General features: G+C 42.1%; 1 protein-coding gene across 1 annotated transcript; it reads right to left on the bottom strand.

The window, feature by feature from the left end:
* Positions 1–1,733: 1,733 nt before the first annotated feature.
* RAB39A (RAB39A, member RAS oncogene family) lies at positions 1,734–11,835 on the bottom strand. The gene is made up of 2 exons (XM_032099312.1): positions 11,494–11,835; positions 1,734–5,378 (listed from the first exon to the last, which is right to left on the bottom strand). The coding sequence occupies exons 1-2, from the start codon at positions 11,814–11,816 to the stop codon at positions 4,952–4,954; spliced, it is 750 nt and encodes a 249-aa protein (XP_031955203.1). The 5' UTR covers positions 11,817–11,835; the 3' UTR covers positions 1,734–4,951.
* Between the last annotated feature and the right edge of the window lie 9,211 nt (positions 11,836–21,046).

Below are 21,046 nucleotides of genomic sequence, written 5' to 3'. Positions count from 1 at the left end.
TCAAAGACAGTGATCCACTCTAGAATTTTAGGATTGGGATTTTGAATTCCTCTGTTTGAGTTTAAATGAAGATTTATTTAAACTCCTCCATAAAGAGCCTGCTACTCTCCATTCCTGTCTAGCCTCTGTGGGTGATGGGTGTTCATGGGAGAAGAAGCCATGCAAGTGGCGTTTGTGGCCAAATGACTGTTCCCTGACTCCCCAGGGTAAGAAGCCCACATTGTGTATATTTTTGTGGATTGGTGCTATGAAGCTCTTTTCCTGGGCTCATTTTAGCCATGTGTTTGCTGTTCCACTGGTTGCCTGTGGGAGCAGCAACTCCATGAAGAAAACCGATTGCACTTTAGAATCTGCTGCCTATATATCCGGCTCTTCCACATTAAAAGTCCTGTTTGGGAAAAGGCTTTTAGATTTGCAGAACCAACTTCGTTTTCTTCACACTGCTTCTGATTAAGTATTATGCAAGGTAAATTGTATTCAGGAACCCGTGCCTTTGTAGTCTTCGTATTAAGCTCAACTGGCACATCTTTGGTTGCATTATTTTTATCAGATTTGCGCATTTGTTGACACGCAATAAACAATTCTGCCATGCTTAAAAGAAAAATTCAGCTTTTCCACAGCTGTGTTCACTTCACAGAAGGGGAAATGTCGATGAGTAAAACAGCAAATGTAGGTAGTCAGTTTTCAGAGGCGAGCATCCTGGGATGTAGCACTAGACCCAGACATTGAATTACTACTAGAAATGAGCTGGGAAGTAAGTTTACATGCATTCATGAGATAGTAATATTTTTCCTCTGAGGACAGGCAGATGACTTTTTGGTTGAATTCTTCTAGTTTTAAATACATTCAATTATACCATTATTATCCTTAAAGAAATTAGGCAACGTTTGTGTTACCACACAGTTAAGTACTAGAGGAGAGGATCATTGCACAAAGGCTTGACTTATTTATTATTTTTTTGATCTGTTTATTTTGTTGCGTAGTCCTATCCATTAGGCTTTTTTAGGGAGAGTTATATTTTACAGATTCCTCTTTTAGAATTTTAATTTCATTCACTTTTTTGGAAGATAGTGTACAGACTCTGAGAAATGAGCAATGCAAATTTTTGCTATTGACAATTGTTTTTTGATAAGTAATGATTTCTTAAACAGTCCAGCATGTTTGTGGTAAGGTTCCATGTCCATGTAGAGAATAAACCCTCAGCCTTCCTTCTTTTTCTTCAAGACTGAATAAAGGTTGCTGAAATTGCTGTGCCAGCTCTGCATAAAAAGCAAAGGTGGAGATTTGGAGGAGCTCACATTGTTCCAGGGTCTACAGTGAAGAAAAAGCACTCTTCCTGGATGTTAATTACGTAAAAAGAGGGCAATGAAGCGTGTAGTCCCTAAGTGACCTGAAATGCTGAGACTGAAATATCTGAGATCATGGTGCATCCACCCACCTTCGCTTTCAGACAGGCGACTTGGGTACCAGTGTGTTCGTCTGAGGCAGAAGGGATCTCAGCACAGGGCCTGGGGCCTCAGTCAAGCCTGCATTATTATCTGTGAGCACAGGACAGTCACCAGTTTGAAGTTAGATCAGTAAGTCTATTCCATATTGAAGGCATAAATGAGCAATAGGAACATTTGCTACCTCAAAATCTTTTCCTTGGCTGATTCCTAACGTATGAATGAGGCTAGTTTCTGCTTCTTACATGGGAAGGATCCAATTATAAACAAGCCAAAATATCTGAAGGATTCATGTGTAAAGTATTTTAATGAGTAGAGGAAGATATTTACTCTTCGTTATCAAAATTCAAATAAAAGCAATGTAAGTCTAAACATTTTAGGAGTCCAAAACAATACTTTTTATCCATTCATTTCCCAGGCCTATGAATCCAAATAAAACCTTTGTCAAGGTTTTTCAACATTTTCCACTTCTTAACTGGGATTGACCAAACCTTAATTTGCAAAGTTTGTGTTTTCTTATTAAATATTTTATAGTTTTTAATTTGGCTACCAAGTAAGATTTATCTAATGTCTGTAATTTCTGGGAATTTAATTCTGTTATCAATATTCATGCTTCCTTGGGGGGAAAACGAATATACATGCACTGAACTATAACCTGTTCTACAGCTTATTCAAGCTGTTACTTACATACCGTATTGCAAAGCATCTGAAAAGAAAACAATGCATTTCAACAAATTATCTATTTATCAGACATTTCTATCAACTGCAAGTGTGTAGTGAGACGGTACATTAGTGTTTTAATATATCATAAAGACAGACAATGTTTGAAAGTACATGTTAATCTACATTTTTAGGAATTACAAATAAGACAACTATGTGCACAGTAGTTTAAAATGCAGTGAACTTCTCTTCTAGTTGCATTGACAATACCAGTTCCTTACACAGTTGAATCTGGTTAAAAGCTCTATTCCGAGTGTAATAAATGTGACACCACAGGTACAACATTGACAACAGAGATTAAGGCTCTGTTCTGATGATTGTTTATTTCTCTGTGCATACCTCCCCTCCACTCCCCTCTTCTCCCAGCCCTTTTCCCCCCAGTACAACCCTTTTTTTTTTCATACAGAATGAAAATCTCATTGGCTCCAGAGTATTCAGGAAAAAAAATTTAAGATACAAGATTTTAGTCTAAAAGTAATGAAATGTGCAATGAATTATAGATTCACAGCAATACCTGGCACTTATAAAGCTGTTTTAATTTTTAAATTATTATTATTGTTATTTGGGTATGTCAGAAGAAACCAGTATCCACATCCCATGGTGCTAAACACTCAAAACCAGGTAGCACACAGAGGGTAGAGTCCAGGACTGGAGATCATAGAGACTGATTTGGTCTCAGCAGTCGTTGTGAATTTGAGGAAGAACAATCATCTCTATATTTGAGATACAGAAGGTGAGGCACAGAAAACACAAATGCCTTGCTCAGAAACACACAGCGAACCAGTGGTAGACTTTGGGTCTGTTGACTCCCCAGTCACATTTATTTGTTGGCCTCTTAAACAACGAAGAGAAGATCTTCTGAGATGCACAACACAGGCCTCATATCATAGGGGAATCAGTGTCAAATGCACACAGCCTGATTCTGCGCTACCTTTTGGCATCTGTAGTCATGTTTACTTCATAAAGAGGGCCTCAAATACCCTCCGAACAAAGTTGATTTGGTGTCAATACATGTAGTTTAATAGAGAATCAGGCTCACAGCAATTACTCTGTTGCATGCTGAGACTAGAATTAACTGTTTTATTTGCTAATGAATTAAGGCTGATTCCTGTTTATATTAAGGCCTCTGTATCCTTCCATGATAGTGTAACTGTACCTCAGTGCAAGTAAGACTTAGGCTTTAGAAAAACTTAAACTTTTATTTCCCTTCAAAGTTAATGGTTTTAGTTGCCCTAAATGTATAAAGTAAGTGGAACCAAGCAACCTGTCTCCATACTAAAAAATATTTGAAAAAGGATTGTAAAAGAACATAAAAGTAACCTGAGAGAAAACCAACATATGCTTGTTAAAGAAGAAAATTAGATTAGATAGACTTGTTGCCTGGTCTTGAAAAAGGAGAATTGTACATGATAACACACCTTTATATGAAGATAACTGGCTTGATGTTTGGTGGTTATGAGTATGCCAGATAAATTGTAGATGTTTATCAACTCTAGAGATCAAGTAATCTTTTATACTACTACAGTAAAATAGAAATAGATTTATTTGGTATTTAAGTGCTAGACCTAGTTGGCATAAAGCTAGAGTGTGTTATATTCAGAGGAATAGGAAGATGAGACTCCAAGCTCAGTAAAATGCTACATGATCACAGATTTCTCCTATTGCTGTTATTAAAAGCTATTATGGGTTTCTTTCTTGGAATAGGAGTTCTCTAACTTTGCTCTCTGTAGCCAAGCATTATTTTAGAAATTCTTTTCTCTCCAAATGCTCTATTCATAACAGTTTTTGTTTAAAATCTTCCTTTTTTAGATAACAGTTTAACATTTGCCTGCTAAGAATAAAACTGTCCTTGCCCTATTCAAATTTAAGGCCTGGGTTCCCATGGGTTGCAGCACTTTTAAACTTCTTTCACTTCTAGTTAGAAGTAGGTTTATTTTTTAAAGCTAATATGGAATTTGTTTGTGTAAATTAACGTAATTCCATAGGCATCAGTGTGACAATGATTACCCAGCTGAGGATCTGGCCACTGAAATGTAACTCCAGTGGTTGGAAAAACTGTTTTGTATACAAGTCAAATAACAGCTGGATCATATGTGATGTTATGTTTAGTTTCATTGGCAATTCAGAAAATATTTAGTAATAAATTCCACGGTTTCTATTCCCTATTTTTGTATACAAATAAATCATCTTTTCTTAAACATTCTGTTTTTAGTAAGGCTTGTATTCATTGTCATATCAAAAGTGTTTTCTATTGGAGCAATCTTTCAGTTTGCTTTCCTTAGTTATCTTTATTACCAAATTCTACAGCATTCTAAACTTTAATGGTTATTAGCAACCCTGCACTTGAGTAAAGAATCCCATTAAAAAAGTATAAGGTATAATATCTTCTTGTCCAAAGCTAAGGCAGGATGAACAATAGTAATGAGCTCATCTGATCCTCACCTAACGAGATGTTGATTTTAAACAGTATTCAAAATACAAAGCCCAAGAGAGGATGTTGTCACGATGATTATTGCGCTTTCTCAATGTCTTGCTATAGAATTAGTTTTCCCTTTAGCAATATATAATTTCTTTTCCTGAAGACCACACAAAGTTATTGTACTCTGTAAAGAAAAAAAGCACTTAAAGTGTTATGGATTATAACCTAGACAGAAGGATACAAAACCAAATTACTGTTCTATGATTCAGCTATGTCATGATCTAATATTGTTTCAAAATTATTTTTCTGTCATTTAGATTGGCATCATCTTCTAAACACCCCATGGGCTCTTTGGCATGCTACAAACTCAGCAGATGCACTGTCTTCTGGGCTTTACAGCTTCTTCTGATGAATGTACAACATTCGGAACAAAGCCACTCTTGACACCTTCCCATCCATCTTGTATTGAGATTTCTCCATTTTTTACAAGTTCATAGATGTCTCGTGTAAGAATTGTAAAGGACTCTTCAACATTTGTGGCATCTTTTGCTGAAGTTTCTATGTATTTCATACCACAGTCAGATGACAGTTTTTCAGCTTCTTCTCTTGTAACCTCACGCTGCGACACTAAGTCACATTTGTGTCCTACTAACAGGAACACAATCTGAAAGGGCTGCACGTGCATTTTTGCTTCCTCTAGCCAGTCCTTCACATGTTCAAAAGATCGTCGATTTGTGATGTCAAACACTAGTAAGCCACCCACAGAATTGCGATAATAAGAGCGTGTTATTGATCTATGAAGGGGAAATAAAAGGAAAAAGGAAAATTAAAATGCATTTTCACTTTATTCAAAGGTGATTACTTTTCCATATGGCAATATGTTTTTATCTTTTACAAGTTTTATTAAATAACTTTACTTTTTAAAAGCTGACTGAAATTTATTAATTTATCTACTAGATTACTGTTTTTTTCTTACATTCAAAATTCACTTTCTAAACATTCCTGAACCCGACACCTCTAGGGCAAATATTGAATGCTGAATTATTCTGCAAAGTGGTCTTTATTAGCAAACTGTGGGACATGTTCAGAGAAGAAAAGATATATACTTCTGATGTCAAGTCTGAGTCCTTCAGCTTCATATAAACATGCACTTCACTTTGTTATAATCAATTATTTCAAACTGAAATATGTACACATATGTCAAGAAACCTGGAGCCTAAACTTGCCAATATACAGGCATATCCTTTTGCATTCCTTGCAGAAACATTCTTTAAAAGAAAGGTTATATAGATAACCGTAACTTTTTGTGCTTGCAGAAGTCAACAGGTAACAGGCAGAGAAAGGAAACTCCCTGAACAAAACTGTCCAAAAGTTTTGAGTGAGCTGGGCAAACACACACTTATTACAGGCAAGGGACACATCTGCCTCCAGCATCTCTCTCACAGAGGATCAAAAGCTCTTTATATTTTATACATTTACATTTTTTTAGCATGAGGGCTGGCAAGAGATATTTTCTAATTTTGAGCCCTCTAAGCTCCAGAACATTCACTGGAAGGAATTTTGGAAGACAGAAACTCTTATTTTGGTTGAAAATTTTTTCATGTGCTCTAAAATTAAAAAAAAAAAAAAAATGGGGAGGGAGAGAGAGAGAAAAATATAGGAACTAAAAAATTATTTAAATTCTCTAATCATGAGCAGTAGGGGAGAAAGAAGGTGAGAGGAGACATTTTAAAGGAAGTGACAGCCTACCAAAGAGTGGACACAAGCACTTGTTGCTGGCATAAATATAGAGCTAGTGTATACAGAAGTATTCTGCAAATGAAATGAGATGCACAATATCTAAACAGTCATTATTTGAAATCATAATGTAAGCTAAGAATGAATTCCATTTTATCTCACGATTATGAAGAGGATGCAGCCTCGAAACTTTCGGAAGGAGGATGAACTGTTCACAGTAGCACATCTTTCTATAACAGTAGCTCCCTCCGATTCTCAGCTCATTGCATTTCACAGAGTTTTTGATAACAATTTGAACACAGAGGTATAATTAGCAGCAATAGTCCTATTACAGATAGGTAAGTGCACAGATAAATAAGGCTTCGATTTCTTGGCATATCTAAATTCATTTAGCCACAGCAAAGAGCATTTGAAATGGTTTTATTTAGATAAGAGGGAGGGACTGTTTCTCCTAATGCTTAGAAAGATCTTTTCTACGTTCCCAGCAATAGACTCCATGCAGTGTCTCTCTGAATGTGAAGACAACAGGATCTTAACCTCAGATTAATTCAAATAGCCTGGATATGAAAAATGGCACACTGTTCCCCAAAATTACTCAAGACCATAAATGAGGGGTGTCACATTTTGTGAAGTATTAAATATAGGTGCCATAAGGATCTGCTTCTGGCTTTCGTAACCATTTTTTTCCCTTTAGAGTGTCTGCAAACACAAATGAAGGCATAAAATAATTTATGTAGTTCTAGTCAGAGCAAATGTGGGTGACAAAAATGGGATTTGATTTGGAGAAGTGAAAGCTAATACAACGTACTTTCATAAAAAAGAAAACCCAAACGAAAAACTGAAACAACCCTCCCCCCGCTCCAAACCTTGAAAACAAAGAAATGCATTAGCCAGGAAAGAAAGTAGGTTAGTATTGAAAATGCAATGCCTCATCTGCCAAGCATTTCTATATAAGAAGATGTTATATCATGTATCTATGAACTGGAGTACTGAAACAGCCCTCTGTGTGTTTTTGGATGCTTATACACAGCAGTCAGTACCCTCATCTGTTGTAAGTCCCTTCTGCAGAGATGTGCTAATTTACAGTAGCTGATGATCTAAGTCATTATATTGAATTATGTGTATGTATTGCATACACATAATGTATTAATTATTTAATTAATTATTTAATGCCGATGACTAAAAAGTATTCTGTAACTTTGTACTGTACATCACAAAAACTGGGTAAATATATTGGAGGCACAACAGTCATTTTTTCTGTACTTCTGGTACGTATAATTTGAAACTAGTTTTCTCATTACCAAAAAGGAGATTCAACAGTAACTCAAGAAAAAAGCAATACAAAATTTTTAAAGACACATTGATGCATACAGTATCATGTTATGTGGTTTTCTAAAATCTGAGAAAAGGATCATAGAACTACAGAATCATTTAGGCTGGGAAAAATCTTTACGATCATTGACTATGATTGTTAATTCAGTGCTGCACAGTTCACCACTGAACCACTTCCTTGAGCTGACACATCTACATTTCTTAAATAACTCCAGGGATGGTGATGCCACCACGCCCCACACAACCTGTCCCAGTGCTTTTACACTTCATGAGTCAGCAGTGCCCTGGCAGCCAGGAGGGCCAACCCTGTCCTGGGGGCACCAGGCACAGCATCACCAGCCAGGCAAGGGAGGGGATTGTCCCGCTCTGCTCTGCACTGGGGCAGCCTCACCTCGAGTGCTGGGGGCAGCTTTGGGTGCCACAATGTAAGACAGACATTAAACTATTGGAGAGTGTCCAAAGGAGGGCAATGAAGATGGTGAAGGGCCCTGAGGGGAAGCCATACAAGGAGTGGCTGAGGTCACTTGGTGTGTTCAGCCTGGAGAAGAGGAGGCTGAGGGGAGACCTCATTGCAGTTACAGCTTCCTTGTGAGGGGAAGAGGAGGGGCAGGCACTGATCTCTTGTCTGTGGTGCCCAGTGACAGGACCCAAGGGAATGGCCTGAAGCTGTGTCAGGGGAGGTTTAGGTTGGGTATTAGAAAAAGGTTCTTCACCCAGAGGGTGGTTGGGCACTGGAACAGGCTCCCCAGGGAAGTGGTCACTGCACCAGCCTGACAGAGTTCAAGAAGCGTATTTGGACAATGTTCTTAGGCACATGGTGTGATTCTTGGGGTTGTCCTGTGCAGGGCCAGGAGTTGGACTTGATGATCCTTGTGGGTCCCTTCCAACTCAGGATATTCTATGATTCTCTAAGTCTTTGTATAATCACATCAGACTATGGTTTAGGGAGGCTTTAAGGCAGTCACGGTGTTTCTTTTTCATTATGATCTTACTGATCTTTACCAGATGAACCAAACTTTCACTAGAAGCTTTATCTAATTTTGAAGAGTTGTTTTTATACTATGACTAAAGACTACATTTTAATGGTCTTACTTTTGAAAATACATATTGCTTACTGAAAAAGAATAGGATAGAGTTTTATTTTCAAGACGTGCTAGAAGCAGAATGTATCTAATATTCTGGTCTACTAAAAAGTGGGTCAGTGGAATCACCCCCACAATATTTTGCCTCTACTTAAATGAGCTCTCAGTCTTAGCACCACTACTGAGCATTTTATAGCATTGGCGGTTTCATGATTTAATATATTATTGGATTTAAATATGGGAAAATTAAACAAACAAACAAAAATCATAGCAAAGTAGATGATGTAAAACACAGCCAAAGTAGCAGATTTCTCTAAATGACTGATCTGAACATAGAAAGAAACTGAGGGTCTACCCTTCATTTTCGTTAATCTGCATTACAGACCTGAGGCTATACTGCACGTCTGTAGGTTCTTGTTCTAGTAAGGTGTTAAAGGTGTTAGTGATTATGTTGTTGTCCATGTGGCACCTCAAACAATGGGAGATGCTGCTTAGTGATGCCTTACTGATGTCAAAATAAATATATTCAATAACTGCCCTGTCAGGGCGTGTTAAAGATGATTTCTAAGCCAATGCATGAAATCCAGTTCAAATACGGAATAATCAATGAACTAGAGACGTGAGAATTTTTTCCAAATAATTCCTCCGAGAAAGTACATGACATTTTTTAAGAGATTGTAATGGCAGGTGTGTCACACCTTACTTTTCCCCTGGGAATGTCCCTAATGCCTGGGACCAAAAGAAGGGGATTATTATGCAGCCAGTAGTTTGCCCTGCATCCAGGGAACTCCCCAGGGAGCTTTAAAGACAGGTTTTACCTCCTCTAAAATCCCAATGCAAGTGAGCCAGAGCAGAATTGGAAATCAGAACTGCAAACTGCTTGGTGTTCCCCAGAATTAGATAACTTCTTGGAGTAATTAGCTCTTCCCTAAGATCGTCTTTGCTTGTGATCTGTAGTGTTCTCCATTAGCAGAGAAGGGAATGTGCAACATTTAAACCTGTGGTGTAACTTAACAAAATATTTATAATTTATTTGACTAAATGTGAAACAGACTATACATTAAACACCATGATATTTAGTACACCAACTGACAAGAAACTCTTAGCAGAAAAACAAATGCAAATATTTAAAACGACTTTCTTCAGGTTGTATCTTCTGAGTCTTAGAAAAAACACAGAGGTAAATTTAAGAGCAGCTGACTGCATGACTCATCAGTGTATATTCCCTGAGCACTCTGGGGTTAAAGGATGACTATAATTTGATTTTAAATGTATGCAAGATTCTGTGCATTTGCATTTCTTTCAGTTGAGTGTCTTGTCATTGGCCATCCTGGCTATATGTCAGCACATTCAAAATAAAGAGACTGTACACTCTTAGTCACTCATTTACAAGTATTCTGCATTCTGTCTGGAGAGCACAAAGAGGGTGAAAAATGCTAAGAGCTTTCCATTAACATTGTTAATTTCTTTGCTAACCCTTCAGAAGCCTACCTACAAAAATACATCTGAAGTTGTGACTCATGCAAGCCCAGGAACCTTGTTTGTTGTTTCACTCTAAGGCTTATCATAGAGAAAAAAAAAGTTGTCCCCCACTAAAACAATGCAATCCCACCTCTTCAGCTGGGTGTGGGAATCTGCACAACTGTTGCGATGGAAGACAGGGAGTACAGAGGAATTGATTTTGGCCAGTGAAAAGGCCCGTTTCAATCCTCCTGCTAGCATTCCAGTAACAACAGGTGCACAGTTCAGGTGCACGGAGATGGGCTACGCATTTGCCCGTGCCATGAATTCACATCTATTGAACCCCAAGTCCAAACTAAAATCCATACAGAAGTTGCCTGAAGTGGCAAGTACTACAGATAAAACGGAGATACAAGAGTGAGTGAGTGACAGTATCAGCTTGTAAACTGGGAAATGACTGAGACTTCTGGGGAAGGAAAAGAGGGTAGTTTTGCTACCTGTTTGTAACAAAGGGGAGAAAGGAGAGTATTTAATACTCAGTGCAGCATTTGAGCTATTTTAGCTACATTATAAATGGTAGAGGTAGTAGTGAAGCAATCATCAGATCACAGCAGGTGCAGAAGGCAGATAAAACACTAATAAGGGACTGAAGCTGGCTGCCCAACGGCTTCCACACTGCCACGGCTGCACTGGTGCACACGGTGCTGCTGTGCTGGAAGGAGGAAGAGCTGGGAGGTGGCCTGGTCTCCAGATTGCATGGGAGAGTTAATGGCAGAGGGAAATACTGCAGGGGAGGATGAGTTCGGAGGGGATGACAAAGTAAGAAATGCAGAGTTAGGCAGAGGGCTCTTGCAGCAAAGAAAGAAAAGAATGTGGAGGAGGAATTTCTATGTTAGGTCCAGGACTTCAGGGGCAAGATGAGGGAGGGAAAAAGAAACAGGACAAGGCCACTTGTTACCCCACAGTGAGAGCTGGGAGGAGAAGGGTAGCTGTTCTTTGGTGTGTCTGAGGGGAAAGGGTGAGGAAGGAAACTCTTGAAAAGGAACTGGTGGACAGTGGGGCAAGAGAGATGGTGGGCCACAGGGCTAGGACCACTGGCAGGCAATGGGGTGGAGGACTGTTTGGGGCAACAATTGGGTGAATGGAAATGTGCTGGGGGGCAAGGTAAAGTCCTTGGGGCCAGAGATGTGTCGGATGAGGAGGGTACAGGGCCGGGAGGGCAGCAGGGTGTGCCCGGCAGCCGGCAGGTTTGGGGAGTGGGCGGGAGGGGGTGTGGGTAAGATCCCAGGTCCTGTACCTGAACCGCTCCTGCCCCGCCGTGTCCCAGAGCTGCAGCTTGACCCTCTTGCCGGGCTCGATCTCCACCAGCCGGGAGAAGAAGTCCACCCCCACGGTGGGGTCGGAATGCAGCGGCCCCGGGAAGCGGCCCTCGGTGAAGCGGTGCAAGAGGCAGGATTTGCCCACGGTGGAGTCGCCCAGCACGATCAGCCGGAACTGGTAGATCCAAATCGCCGCGTCCATGGCGGCCCCGGCCTGGCCCGGCTCCGCCTTGGGGCTTTTCTTGGGGCTCCTGCGCGGCCGGTGCCTGCACCGCGCCCCGATCGCCCCCACGCCCGGCATCGGCGCGGCGGGCGGGCGGCGGCGGGCGCTGCGCGGGGCCCGGGGCGCCGCTCCCGCGGGGGCAGGACGGGGCCCCTGCGCCCGCCGCTCCGGGCGGGGCCCGGGTGCCGGCTCCCCCCGCCCCGCTCCCGGGGCGCCGCGCCGTGGTCTCCGCCGGCTGCCCGAGCGGGGCGGGGCGGGGCGGGGCGGGCGCTGTCCCTTCAGCACCGCGCTGCCCGGCTCCGGCCGCGGCTCCGCGCCCCCGCTGTCCCGGCTGCTCCCGCTGCCCCGGCCCTGCCGCCGCCGCCGCCGGTGCGCGCTGGGGCCGCCTCTGCCGCCCGCTGGGCGGTGGCGCGGCCGAGCCGCCCGCCGGGGCCGCCCTCCCACCGCGCCGTCATGTGCGCGGCCAGACGGGCCCTCTTCCGCCGCGCCGAGCGCAGGGAGCCCACGGAGCGCAGCGCGGCTACCCGCGCCGAGGGAATGCTGCCCTGGGGCTACAGCCCGTGCCCAGCGTCCAGCTCCCCCCGCGGGCAACAAGTGTAGGGTTGGGCCAGGAGAAGAGGGATGCCGGGGCAGGGCACCAGGCCGGCATGGAAAATCGTGGGAGACTGTTAAAAGCATGACTTTTGCAAAGGTATTGGGAGCAGAAAGGAAATACTGGGGGAGGTGTGGGGGAACCAGATCGGCAGGTGCAAAAGGGGCATGGACCTGGAAAGGAAGGTGGGGTGGGAGCTGGGCAGGCCAACAGATAGAGAGGAACAAATGCCAGATTGTAATGATGTGCTGGGAAAGTGGCAAAAGGGAAAAGGACAGTTAGCAATCTAGGTATCCCCAGAGAGAACCATACAAACTGCCTAGAGAAAGGACATAATACTGGAAATGATAGGGACATACACTCTTCATTTCCCAGTGGAACAAACTGCATGTATTTGGCCTTGGTGAAAGTGCCTTTACCCACGGTAACAGAAGAATTGTGTCAAAAGAGATTCCCGCATCAGAGAAATTTCTTTGCCCTCCTGGGATCTTCAGCTGACTATAATGTTACAATAAATCTGCTGAGCAATAGATTCCTCAGATTTCTTTTAAAGTCTCAGAATCACATGGGATAACAAACACTAACAGTCCCCAGATGGCTGGTAAGGGCACTAGAGCCAAATAAAAGGAAATCGTTGGACTTCTGGTAAGCAGAATTGCAGCAGGTTCTTCTGTAGTTCGGGCTGGGGTGAGGGAGCCATGGGCAGACAGCCTGAAAACCCAGCTGAGTAGGCTGGGAGAGCTGGGAAGTAGGTTGTTGCTGGCAGAAGGTCAGCAGCAAGTGGATACTGATATGAATAGGCACTTTGACAGTGAAAAGGACAGGGAGAAGAGATGGGTGACATTTTTTTTCACACAGCCTGTATTCCTCTATTCATGTCGAGCACAAATGCAGCTAAATGCCTAAGTACCTGTGGCTGGTTAGAGGCATATCTGAAACCACATTTCTTCTGTAACTCTTTGGGGCAATTTGCTGTGATGACAGTTCTCATTGCCTGAGTCTGGTATTGTTACTGCAGTGTGTTACTTGGTCACCAGTGTGAGACTGGTAGATTTCCCTTGTAGGCTTGGCTAGATCTTGCAGCTCCACAGGGGGGATGAGTGAGGCCGAGGGCAGGGTGAAGTTGAAAGAGGGGTTGCATGCACTGCTTGGGAGATCATGTCTCCTAGCCCCAAAATGAGTTTGTCTGGGATATGAATGGGTGTCTGGCCCTGGGGAACAGATCCAGATGACCCCAGAACCTTCCAGCAAAGACTTGGCCAGCAAGTCCAGAAGCTGTAAAAGGCATAGCCAGGAGCTGCCAGAGGGATTTATCTTTCTATGCATGCTGAGCTGAAGCTGCAAGATGCCACCTGCTCCAAGAATCCATTCTCTCCAGGGACCTTGCGGGCTGGCCAGTCAGTCCCTGGGACATAGTGATTCTGTATCTGCGTGTATCTCTGAGTGTTCCCTCCTGAATCCTGTACATTTCTCCCTTGTACTTTCACCAGCTCTTCTTAAAATAAATTGAACACACCTTGTACTTGACTAGTTGCTCCTTTAAGTAACAATGGTTTAAGTAACCATCACGGTCATCTGTTTTAAAATAAAACTGTGTTAACAATGATAATGATAAATGAACCCTTGTAAGGCTAAAATCAGTCAATTTCTTGCAGTTCTGCATGGGTCATGGTTACAGGTGATTCCTGGGACTCTTTCCAAAAGTGTTCTGAAAAAAGTAGCACTTATATACAAGAAGTATTCGCATGTGAAACAGAGGTTTGAGGTACATGCTATCAGTAGCTCTGATACTTGCCAAATGTGAATACTGAAAAATTTTAAGTGGGCTTTGTTCATTGTATAATACCTAGAAGATCAGATGCACAGCAGATTGCTATCCTTTGCACATTTGGGCTGGAAGAACCCCACACTAATGAGCTACACAGCTCATTTAATTCCTAACAGGTGAGCAAAGTCAATTTGCCTAGGGCATTTACAGTTGAGCTAAATATGTCTCCAAATATTATCAAGCTACCACAGTATGGTCTGTCTAGCTAAGCTTGTCATTGTAGAAAGACTGTGGTATATACCTACCTAAAGCAAAAACTTACACCTTCATTTGTGATCTTTTTGAGTGTCATATGATAAATGTTACCTAAAGAACCTGCATTTATATTGTCTATTCTGAAGTGAACATGGTGGGTGAATTTTATGTCCAAGTCATTCAGTTTTTTTCATTTACCAGTGAGTACAGAGGCCCTGACAACACACAGTTCTCACAAAAATCTCAGACTAGCAGTCAGAAGAAGCAATCAAAAACTGCTATGTTTTGAGGAGCTAGGATGGTTAGAGCAGAGTGGTTAAAGTAGCAACACGAACCTGACTTTCCTTCAGGCAGTTTCTACCACTTTTGCATGGGCAGCTTCAATCTACTCTTCCCAGGGAAGGTGAATCAAACCTAAATTCTGGGAAATAATAAAAGAGCCAAACAACCTCAAACTTCCAAATCTTCTCCATTATCACCTAGATAACTGCACTAAGCTGCAAATCCAAGATGTTTCAATCTAAAAATTCCTCATTTCCTATTACATTTTTGACCTGGAATGGATTTTTCTCCAACGTTGGTAAGTGGGTGGGTGACTACATAGATCACAGCACTTCTGAAGAACATGAACACGTGCTGACATAGAAGTTTAGAGAAACACAGATGAAAGCAATTGATTCTCAACCCCAGACAGCCTATGACTGAGAAACTATGCCTTCTGCTGCCACCCAAGGACCTAAGAGAACTGAGGGATCAGTCTGGAAGCAAGATGCCATCCATGCCTGTTTTAATTGCCTAGGCTATTGGCCTGGAGGCTGATACAGCTGTTCATTTTTTCACAGAGCAAGTTTCAATAGATGCAAACTATTGATTTTTTTTCTGCAAGCTCTTTTTTTTTTTCATAGAGTAGTACTGGAGGTGGGATACTCCCTGCTAATGAGCAGTGACTTTCCTTCCTCTAAGATGTCACCAGGCCAGCTAGGTTTCACATGATGGCAGGAAGAATATTTCTTAAATGACAACATCTTAGAAGATGTCCTTGATTGATGATGGTGTTCCTTATGTTGTTGAGATAAATATGTGTATGGAAAAATATTGTACAAACCTCAGGAAAAAAACAACTTGCCCAACTGAGTGATCAGAATCCATGAATGGACTTATAGAAAAATAAATATCTAAATAAATATCTAAATAAATAAATCAGGATCTACATACAGGTTCATTTTGCGCGGCATTAATATGGCTCTGTAGAGATGATGCAAGCGAAACTACTCCACAGCTGAATGAACTCACACAGGCAGTCAGTGAAGAAGAGAAACACCCATCTAGGACAAGAAAAACTTCTCCTAACTGTTCAGACCTGATCTTCCTGAAGTACCTCCAACATAATGTCAAAGATAAGCCTGGGAAAAAAAAAATCCCAACTTAACAGAGTATTAAAAGTCAAGGACTGAGTATTTACTCAACAAATGCTTTACAATCATTAGATATTTTTATACTTTTCCTCACATCTCATCAACTCTTAAGCCATCTGTATTACACACTGGTTAACAGTGTGTAACTGAACTATAGGCCCATCATTGTCTCACCCCACTTGGCCAACTATGTCCTCCCTCAAAATGTTAGTAATATTATATTATACTTAGAGCAATGACTCACAGCTTGATCTTTGCTGTGCCTAGATAAGATGTACTACAAGAAGTGTATTTCCCTCCCAAACATCCATGTATTCATGGAGCAATAGAAGGTATGTAGCTCTGAGAATCTTGCCATTTTAGACATCTAAGATGGCATCTTAGACAGCTACAGTTACAGAAACACATCTAACTCAGGAAAGTGCCAGGAAAATACAGGAACATGCAACCTGCTCCACTAAAATACTAAAGTGAATTCATGCTCATTGACATTTCAGAGATAATGCCTAAATTGCCCAAGAACCTGCCTTTAGGCAGGATTAGATTGCCTTTAGGTGAGATTAAGAACCAAACCCCAAATGGAAATTTATTCTGCTACACAAAACAGGTAAAATATTTGTTCTCACACCTCACTCTTCCATTTGTCACTTGGAATGACTCCTTCTAGGATTCTGTGCATCTTTTGCTCTGATAAAATCTGTCTCCTACATTTCCTTTCTGTTTGGGAAATGCTGGTGTATGAAACAATATAGATTTCCACGAACAAAGAATGCTCTTTGTCTGAGATTTGTGCCATGGACCCTTTGGGCACGTTGATCAAAGAGGTACATTTTTCTGTAAGCACTGCATTTCTGAAGGAATCCTACAAGTCATGGCCCACCATCACGGTCATCTGTTTTTCACAGATTCCCACTTTTGGTCAGATGCAATCTCTAATGGTTTCTTAAAAGGTGTATTATTTTTAATTGCCTTCATAAAGGTAATTGCTGAGATAATTCAGGACAGGCAAACAAGTCTTCCTGCACTGTTGGCAAATGCTAAACAAAGAACTTCCCTGTATGGTAAGTTCTGCTGAGTTTAGCCTATGTGGAAGAATTCCCCAGACAAATAAGCTGTGATAACATCTGCCAAGTTTGAACTGACTAGATTAATCCAGTATGAGCTGGTAGCACAGGTAATGTTTCTTCTCTTGTACATTACTTGGATGGAGGGATGGAGGGTTATAGAAACTCTGGTGCGAATTATTAACTTGCCTCTGGGATGGAGGAAATCAAAGATATTTGGCCTCAGGCTGTGTGATTAGCAGAACCATTGCCACCTTATATCAATGATTTAATATGAAAGGTATTAAATTGTTAAAGTGATAGTCCTTTGGGAGCAACACCACATGTAGTCATCTGATACCATGTAGGAGCTGAAGCCCAAGAACTGCAATGCATGGAAGCTAAACTGCTGTCCATAGACCCAGCATGTCAACCAGTCAGAATGAGCGACCTATTCCTCTGGGATTACCAGTATGGGCCTGGCGGGGCTGAAGCTCTGATCTCTGTGGGATGTGTCTGCAGATCAGGAATCATCATTACCTGCTTACCCATCCACTCAGGCAAACTGTATCACTCAGTGGAGTATCACACCACCTCATCTCCTCATGACCATGGCATGCATGGTGTAGATCAGAGACAAAAAAACAGTGACAGCTGCCCTCCACTCCTACTTCTGGTGTAAAGGCTTGTCTTAGGTTTTGCAACTGGAAGTAGGCCCCACGATCTTTCTCCCAGAACACCATCCCCTATGCTTCCAGTTGAAGCCCCACCTTGTTTACACTGGAGGTAGACTGAGTGCCTTTAGGACAGGAAGCCTTCCCTCTGTCCATGGGAACTTAAAGTCTTTTAAAAGTGAATAAAATTTCTTATAAATTTAAGAGACTGTGTCTCTGCTCAAAAAGCACGCATCACATGAGGATATTTAGAACAAAGAAGTTTGTAGAAAGGAATTAGCAGACATAGTGGACAAAATTTTCACAGTAAGGGCAATCATGAGACGGGGTTAGACTTAAAAGGCTACTGTCACAGAGCCATGTAGGGACTTTTTACCCCAAAGAACTTCAAGAAGGGAACCTAAATGAGGACAGCATTTATGGACTAGGCAAAGATTAGGTTATGTGACTGAAGGCTCATTCCCATGAACACAAAGAAGCAGAGACACAATGGCAGGGAGGGGAACCCCAGTATTACTGTTTACAGGACCATAGGACTCACCACAGGAAGTTGGAAAGAACATTTTGGGGTTGTACAAGACTTACTATGGGATGTTTAGGGGAAGGATCAAAGACAGGGAAGGGAAAGATCAAATTGGACCTGGGAGGAATGAATGTGAAAAAATAGAGAAGAAAGGAGACAAAAGGAGGTGTACCTGTGTAAATAGGTTACTGGTCAGTGTGCTTGTGCTAGGGCCTTTGCCAGCCAGGGTTCCATTCCTGCTGGGGGATGGCTTTGGTGTGCTGAAGGACACAGATAGCCAATCTGTGCCAACGATCATCAAGAAATGGAAAAGCATCCAGAGGTAACTGAAGCAAGAATTGGAAAACAACAACAAATCAGAAAACAAGCGGTGTAATCATCAATGAGGTACTGTCTAACCAGTCCTGTAACTAAGGACATGGAACGGTACTGGGGTAACTGGAGGGGACTGAAAAAAGACCCTGGAGAGGGAAGCCCTATGATTCCGCTCCAGGATGCAGGACTATTTCTGTAGCCTCTGAGTTCAGGGAGTAGAAAAGAGTGAGATCCACCCATGTGCCTGTGCTAGAATGACAGAGCATACCAGGAACAACCACACTGACCCACCCATGCTCCCTTCAGGATTGCACCATGTCTCCTGCAGAATGAGGATCTTGTGATTGAAACCACAATGCCAGCCTACCCAACTGCTCCACTTCATTGCACCATCTGTCCCATGGCATAGGGAAGTCACATAATTTGTAAAATGCCCCAGAATGTATCTGAATTCAGAAGAAAAGCTCTCTAATTTTGCAGGAATCAATCAAAGACCTTTAGGGATTCTCAGTGTTCAGATGTGAACACTGCCACTCACATGCATGTTGTTCTTTTTTTATTTCCTAAAGGATGTCATGTGGAAGGAAAGGAAACACTTTAAAGCTGCCTTATATGCCACGGCAGACAAAGCTGACAAGCAGCGCTATCCACTGGAGGGCAGTGAAAGGCTGGGGAAACCTGAGATGAGGCTGAGAATGCTCCTACCTAAACACAGCTCCTAACTTGAAAGATCCTGAGTTGCCTCAAACTGAAAGAAAATGCTACAGTGTGCATAGCTGGCAGAGTTTTGGTAGCAGTGGGGCTACAGGAGTGAGCTGTGTAGGAGAAGGTCTGCCCTTCAGACCTGGTTCCAGCTGGCTTGGCAACAGATACCACCAACCCACCATATGCCAAAACCCGAACCAATTACAGAAGCATACAGCATCTCTGTGAAATACATTTAATAAAGAGAAGCGGCTGCTGGGAGATTTGTGAGGGTACAAGTGATGACACACAAGAAGACATAGGTGCAGAAACATCTTGAGATGACTGCAGTCTGTGAAAGCATCCCTGCAGGAGCAGGTACTACACTGAGGGGGACTACAGTCTGGGGAGGAATCCAAACTGCAGCAATTGAAATGTGTAAGGAGTATGAAGTGACAAGGAAGAAACCACTACTTGATGCTGTAAGCAAAAGGCAACTCCTGTTCTAGCGCTCTTTGTAAAGCCCGCTTGAGAGGTGTGATTTGAGCAAGTGCAGATGAAACAAATTTGTATCAAGAGAGGATGCTACCTTTCTGGAGAACACTGTGTGCTGTGAGGGGATGCATATCAGTGTGTGCACACCTGCAAATATCAAGATGGATTAGTTGGTGAGAAGGATAAGAGGCTAGGAAGCCATAAAATGGAGAAGCCATAGGTCTAGGCTAGATACCAAGGAGACCAGAGTGGTCTGACAGTTGGCTCCTGGAGGGACCAAGAGGTCCAAACCAACCACTGGAGGGGCTGTGAGGTCAGTAGTCAACCTGAGACCCATCTGCAAGTTTATGTCTCTGAGCATGAGTCAGGGGGAGACAGGAGGACCCAGGGACAGTTACTGGGAAGATCCATAGTGCACATATGTAGATGTTGGTTTGTGTAGGGTCATGCAAAGTAAAGTGGAAGGCTGAGGGTCCAGGGTCAGTTACTGGACAGACTGAGTGCCTGAATTGTACTCATTCCATGGCCATATTAAAAAAAAACTATTTCACAATAAAAAAAAGCCCTTTAACTGTCAAAGAGGAGGCAGGATTAGGATGTTTGTGTCTCTGGTTGTGTGATCAGCTATGTATATATCTATATATGCACACACACTCTGTGGGACTATTGGGAATACAGGCAATAGCCCACCTCAGTACTGACTGCATCTGGCAACAGGGAGCTGTGGCAGCCTTGCCAGCCAGCTTCGGCACTCCTCAAGCCAAAAGGTTTCTCTCACAGCACAGAAAGAAGCTCCAGCATTTGCAGATAAGTGGTTCTGCACAAAGTACACCACTCTAATGCTAGAGTGTCTGTATTGCATGTGCAACAGCCATTTAATCCACCAACAAAAGGTCACTATGAATGCCTTGCAGCAGAAAAGTGCTGAAGCTTCAGTTCACAAGTTTTATTTACAATGGGGAAGTGCAGAAACAGAATTTTGAAATTTAGCTAACCTGAGAAATTAGAGAAAAATCTTTGGAGTACATCCAACATCCTCACAGTTCTTAAAATATACCTTAAAATATACCATATAAAATATGCCATAAAACAATCATGTAACATCTGCATATGTGTAATGTTTCCATGGGTGCCCTCTGAGTCTATTACTGATTTGGCAAAACTCACATCTTAACATTTAGAGTATGACAATTAATGTTGAAGATTTTCCTGGATAAGCAATCAAAGAAACTACTTTTTCTTCCTCAAAACATATGCTGTGGTCCGGCATGCTGAATAAGTGTGATATATATATACAGAGGAAACTGCTCTTTACTCTTTAAAAATCAAACATTATCAAAGAAATAGTTAATATTTACCCAGAATTGCAGAGAGCTTTTTAACAGAGGAGCATTTGCCTTTCCCCATCCCCCCAGTAATTGTTATAGGAACTTTAGAATAGAATAAAATAGAATAGGACTATTTTTCTTGGAAGGAACCTACAATGGTCATCCAGTCCAACTGTCTGACTACTTCAGGGCTGACCAAGTTAAAGCATATTATTA

This window comes from Corvus moneduloides, chromosome 2 (assembly GCF_009650955.1).
Source record: "Corvus moneduloides isolate bCorMon1 chromosome 2, bCorMon1.pri, whole genome shotgun sequence".
Classification (NCBI taxonomy): domain Eukaryota; kingdom Metazoa; phylum Chordata; class Aves; order Passeriformes; family Corvidae; genus Corvus; species Corvus moneduloides.
This window is presented reverse-complemented; position numbering and strand designations above follow the sequence as displayed.